This window comes from Oreochromis aureus, linkage group 11 (assembly GCF_013358895.1).
Source record: "Oreochromis aureus strain Israel breed Guangdong linkage group 11, ZZ_aureus, whole genome shotgun sequence".
Classification (NCBI taxonomy): Eukaryota; Metazoa; Chordata; class Actinopteri; order Cichliformes; family Cichlidae; genus Oreochromis; species Oreochromis aureus.
Genome location: NC_052952.1, coordinates 15,780,833 through 15,786,832, shown reverse-complemented (window position 1 = coordinate 15,786,832; position 6,000 = coordinate 15,780,833). Strand labels below are relative to the sequence as shown.

General features: G+C 40.5%; 1 protein-coding gene across 1 annotated transcript; it reads left to right on the top strand.

The window, feature by feature from the left end:
- The first annotated feature begins 341 nt into the window (after positions 1–341).
- On the top strand, positions 342–2,365 carry LOC116322180 (chemokine-like receptor 1). The gene is made up of 2 exons (XM_039619019.1): positions 342–383; positions 1,325–2,365. The coding sequence occupies exon 2, from the start codon at positions 1,327–1,329 to the stop codon at positions 1,765–1,767; it is 441 nt and encodes a 146-aa protein (XP_039474953.1). The 5' UTR covers positions 342–383; positions 1,325–1,326; the 3' UTR covers positions 1,768–2,365.
- Positions 2,366–6,000: the final 3,635 nt, after the last annotated feature.

The following is a 6,000-nucleotide window of genomic DNA, read 5'->3' as shown; positions in this document are numbered from 1 at the left end:
GCACAAAAGAGTGTGTGACTAGAAAGCTGACCGTGTGAGAGCTTCACAACAGAGTGTGGGTGAAGTGACTTTTTGTTTCAACGGTCGCACCACCGTGCTGTGTTTCCAGCTACGATCGCCGAGGCTAAAGGCTAGCCCGGACTGCTTGGCTTCGCCAAGGAGGCAGCCGCTATGGACTGTCGGAGAGCTGGACAGTGACTCGCTAACGTGCTGTAGCAGAGACAGCATCGGGTCCGCAGGGAGTGGATTTAGTGTGGGACTGGTGAACGGCGATCTACCGGCAACGGAACTGTAAGTCAGACTTTTGTGCTCTTACTGGGGAGAAGAGGATTTTTCTCCATCGTCCGGCGTGAGCAGCAAACAGGCCTGCAACAAGTGTGAATGTGAGTGTGTGGAGCCCATGTGTGAATATTGTGTGTTTAGTGGATTTATATAACGTGTTTTGGAGTGTATATTAGTGAGTCACTTACCAAAAGGTGATAACATAAGTTGGGTTGTTTAATATAATTTGAAAGGGAATTATGTCATTTATACAGTGTATTTCATTTGGTTAAGGAATTGGAATATCATTTGAGTTTAAAAAAGGGATGTGTTGTACAGTATTTGTCTCTGCCCTTACGTTCAGTAAACGTTTCGTTTGGGTTAAAGAGTTGTCTGGGGTCGTTTCTTTACTACTGGTTAAGTTTAACTTGTGTGTGGTAGAAGTATCGGTTTTTGTACTTGGTATCGGCAAGTACTCAGATCCAAGTATCGGTATCGGATCGGTTTGAAAAAATTGGTATCGTTGCATCCCTAGTTACTGCCCATCTCTGGTTGCCACCATGAAGCATGGAGAAGCTGTGATAGTCTGGGGGTGCTTTGCTGGTGACATTGTTGGGGATTTATTCAAAATTGAAGGCACAATGAACCAGCATGGCTACCACAGCATTCTGCAATGACAACTGGTTTGCGTTTAGTTGGACTATCATTTATTTTTCAACAAGGCAATGACTTTAAAACAATGACCCCAATCAGATTGCAGCGGTGTCAACAAAGCAAACGGTGGCTACTTTGAGGAATCTAAAAAGATACGACATGTTTAAAGTTATTTATCTATTTTTGTTGTTGCAGCATGATTCCATATATCTTGCATCATGTAATTGATGTCCCCAGAATGTACCTACAATGTAGAAAGTAGGAAAAAGAAAGAAAAAACATTTAAATCAGAAAGTGTGTCCAAACTTTTGACTGATAGTGTGCATGCACATCTACAAGGAGAGCTTTGAAAAACAGGCATTACAAAATGATTTAATTTTGTTGTTTCTTTATGTCATTCTTAAGACAGTGATGGAGACGACCACCGACTCTTTTGATCTAATTGGTACAACTACTGCACCTGATGAAAATGACTCTGCGTGTGGTGACAAATATGATGGGCTGAAACAGTCTCTCAACACAGTGTCTCTAATCCTTTATTCCCTGGCTTTTGTCCTCGGTGTGCTCGGGAATGGAGTGGTTATCTGGGTGACCGGGTTCAAGATGAAGAAAACTGTTAACACAGTTTGGTACCTCAACCTTGCTGTGGCTGACTTCATCTTCACTGCATTTCTGCCCCTCAGTGTGACTTACCTAGCTTCAGGTTTCCACTGGCCTTTTGGCAAGTTCATGTGCAAGCTGAACACCACCATCAGTTCTCTGAACATGTTTGCCAGTGTCTACATTCTGGTGGTGATCAGTGTGGACAGATGTGTGTCAGTGGTGTGGCCGGTCTGGGCTCAGAACCACTGAAATGTACGCAAAGCATCCTATGTGAGTCTGTGTGTTTGGGTGGTGGCTTTGATTCTCAGTGCTCCATATTTCATCTTCAGGGACACTGAACAAGACTCTAACAAAATCCTCTGCTTCGACAACTATGCTCTTTCTGATGACTATGAAACACCATCTGTGAAAAAGTTACGACAATTTCGTCATCAGGCCATTATCATTACCCACTTCCTCCTGGGATTTGTAGTGCCCTTCCCTGTCATTGTCTCCTGTTATGCTATCATAATTCATCGTCTCAGAGGTCTTGTTATGCAATCAGGGCGCCCTTTTAAGATTATTTCTGGTATTATAGTAATTTTTTTCCTGTGCTGGGCCCCCTTTCACCTAATGGTTCTAATTGAACTAGTGAAATTCACATCTGCTACTCACAATCAAACATTAGATTATGTCACAGCTATTGGGATGCCTCTGGCCACAAGTCTGGCCTTTCTCAATAGCTGCCTGAATCCAATTCTGTATGTGTTCATGGGCCATGACTTTAAGGATAAAGTACACAGATCCATCCTAAATGTATTGGTGGCTGCTTTCCGGGAAGAGCAGATACGATCTCACATTTACAGGAAGTCAGTGGACACCAGTCAGAGCAATATGAAGTCAGATTTGAATACTGAGGTATAAGAAACAAAATGAATAAACTGTAAATGTCAAACCATCGTGAAGCAAATATCTTAAAAATTATATATCAAATTACTTTTAGGATTTTTGATAGCTGTAGTATTATGGTATTAGTATATTTAAATCAGACTTGGTTCATCTTCCCTCTTGGTGCAGTTCACTGCAGATGTAAACACACTAATCGCACTCAGGTGTGGACCAAGAAAACTTAGGAGGAGGTGGTCTACATGTTCTCCAATAGCCAGAGCACAGCAGCTTCTTCCTGTGTTTGGAGGCCCTAGCAAAATGCAAAACTGGAGAACAAACAGCCAGAAATGATGAGGAGAGAAAATGCCAGTGGCCTCAACATGTAAAACCATTCCTGTTTTGGGTTTTATCCCATTATTGCACATTACAGTCCACCTGCTGTTAATTTCAGAAATACCAAAGCAGCTGAAACTAATTAACCCCTTCTGCTACTTGAATGAGCAGAAATGACCAGATCAACAACCCAGAAGTTTAATTGACTTGATGCTGTAATCAAATTAATAAGTGTTCCTTTAACTTTTTTGAACAGTGTATATATGATAACTTTGATTTTATTATTTTTGATGTAGCAGTTGCTTTGTGCAATTATTTTTTTAGTTTTTAACTTCTCTTCTTTGTCTAAACAAACACATGAATAAGCTCTTTCTGTCAGTTTTATTCAGCCTCGGTGGCTTCAGTACATGATGATAATGACAGTTATGACTTTTCTTGCTAAACATGATTTATATTATGAGACCATTTGTGCACAAAACAAAGATATTTTTTTGTAAGGTACATAAATAAAAGTCTCACACTCCATGTGTATCAATTCATTCCCTCTGTAAGACATCTAACATTGGTGATAATTTATCATTAATAAATCACCAAAAACAGGACACAAAAATTATTAATATAGTTTTTATCAGATTATGGAAATGTTTATATACTAAATAATTCACAGATAAAAGACAGCAGTCCTGAAAACACAACAACTGCAGACAATTGAGTTACAACTTCTAATAACTTTAATTGAACAAATCAGTCAGCGTGGTCCAGTTCTTGTCTAATGTGTCTACTACCAGTGATGCCGGTAATGCGTTGCTTAGTAACGCGTTACTCTGAATATGACCACTTTTTCAGTAACGACTAATCTAACGCGTTACTATTTCCATAACAGTAGTCAGATTAAAGTTACTTGTCCAAGCCACTGTGCGTTACTATTTTTTTTTTGCAAAAAGATTTGGTTTCTTCTTTTTGTCTTGGCGGATGACAAACGCATACGTGTCGTGAAACGTCACATAAGCGACAGGTCACGTTTCTCGCTCACAAGCAGCCAGCGACGTAAAAAAGTGTAAACAACAATGGAGGGAGAGAGATGTTTGTTCTTTAGCTGAAAATATGGTCACTATTTTGAGTTTCTGTCAACTAAAGATTTCAATATTACGGTTCGTTGTACACTCTGTGTTGGCGAAAAACTGTTATCTACCTTCAAAAACACTACGTCAAACTTAAAGAAACATTTGGAGTCGCAGCACGGCACAGTCAAACTCACAGAGAGAGTCCCACCAAGTGGTCCGAAGCAGAGAGCCGTGACTTCTGCAGAAGGTCCTACACCACCCAAACAACAAAAGTTGGACTTTGGTGCAAAACCAGTAAGTGATGAAGAATTGAAGAAGTTGGTCGCGCAGTATATTGTAGAAGAAATGCTACCTATAAACACTGTTGACTCACCCTCGTTTCGTGCCATAATAAAAAAGATCCCTACTTCTGTTAATGCCGAGCTGCCTCACCTAACGACTTTTACTTCTTACTTGGAGAAGGAGTTTACAGAAATGGAGAGAAATTTGAAGGCCGCACTGAATGAGATTGACTTTGTTTCAACTACCGCAGATATTTGGACTGCTAACAACAGAAGCTATATGGGAGTAACGCTCCACTGGATCAGTAGAACCACATTAGAGCGCCACAAGGTTGCATTAGCATGTAGGCGAATTTGTGGTAGACACACGTATGATGTCATTGGTACAGAAATTGAAAACATTCACTCCTCTTATGGATTACTCAACAAAGTAGTTGCAACAGTTACTGATAATGGATCCAACTTTATTAAGGCGTTTCAAGTTTATCATCCTGTCACGGAGTCCGATGATGAGACGGAGGAGGAAGAGTCCACCCCCAAAGACGATGATGTCACTTTTTCTGATCTGTCAGAAATCCTCTCGGCTGAGAATGAAAGTGATGGTCAGCTGTCTCTTCCCCTCCACTGCAGGTGGGCTTCGCACACCATCAACATAATTTGCACACGTGATGTGGAGAAACATTTAACAACCAATGTAGAGAGCAGGTATAGGAGCAGCACAGCTCTTTGGACCAAATCGAGTAGATCTACACTTGCATCAGAAACAGTGGAAGAAATCAGCAAAAGAAAGCTCCCAATACCAACATCCACAAGGTGGAATTCCTTTTTTGATGCTGTAAAGAGAATTGCAGAAATCCCCATGGGTGAGCTGAATACTGCTAGGACTGAAGTGCTTCAAAGATCAAGAATACCAGTTCCTGCATGAGTACTGCATGGCCATGAAACCTCTGACTGCAGCACTGGACATTTTACAAGGCGACTGTCCATATGGAACTTTACTACCAACACTTGAAGTTCTGATGCAGAAGACCCAGGCTGTGAAAGATGACCTCTCCAGGATGACTGCAGGCCTTCCAGTTGCCATTGTACAGGTACGCTCCATCTTGAAATTAGTCAAATTTTTTGCTTCATACAATTCACAAACATGGAACAGAATATTATTGCAAAATAAGATTAAAACAATTAAAATGTTTATAAGTAACCTAAAACAAAATTAAATCCCATATTAGGCATGGTTTGTAAGTAATTCAATAACATAATAAATTGTAGGCATAAAAATATCGATTATGTTTTTTAGGCTATTCAGACTCGTTTCGCCGGTGTGCTGGATGACAAAGATGCCCTTCTCGCAGCTGCCAGTTGTCCAAAACTCAAACTCCGATGGCTGAGAGATGCAGAAAGGAGGGAGCGAGTAAAACAGCTTCTTCAGCAGAGTGTTGCACCACTGCTCCTGTTGCAAAAAACCCTGCCAGTGTGCCCAGTGCTACTACATCTAGCAGCCAAGGTGAGATGGACTTTTTCACTTTTGAGGCAGAGCCAGAGGAGGAGACCTATTCTGCAGAAAAAGAAGTCATGGACTACCTGATGTCAGGCTACGACCTTCAGATTCTGCATAAGTTTTCAAGCATCAAGACAATTTTTTTAAAAGTATAACACTCCAACCCCATCAAGTGCTCCTGTGGAGTGACTTTTTAGTCTGGGAGGTTTGGTGCTCACGTCTAAAAGAAATCGACTTTCTGACAAAAGGTTTGAGAAGCTTCTGTTAATGAGATACAACCACTGCTTTACTCGCTCCACTCTACTGTTTCCCCCATAACATGCGATGACAACATATACTGAAAAAAAGAGAATAGGCAATCCAATTTAAATAATTCAATTACTTGTAAATAGTTAAGTTTATCAAAGTCACTTAATAAACTTATTAAAGTTGTCAAGTT

Excerpts from the sequence above, each read along its gene's own strand:
- LOC116322180 (XM_039619019.1), top strand. The coding sequence starts at position 1,327 with ATGGAGACGACCACCGACTCTTTTGATCTAATTGGTACAACTACTGCA.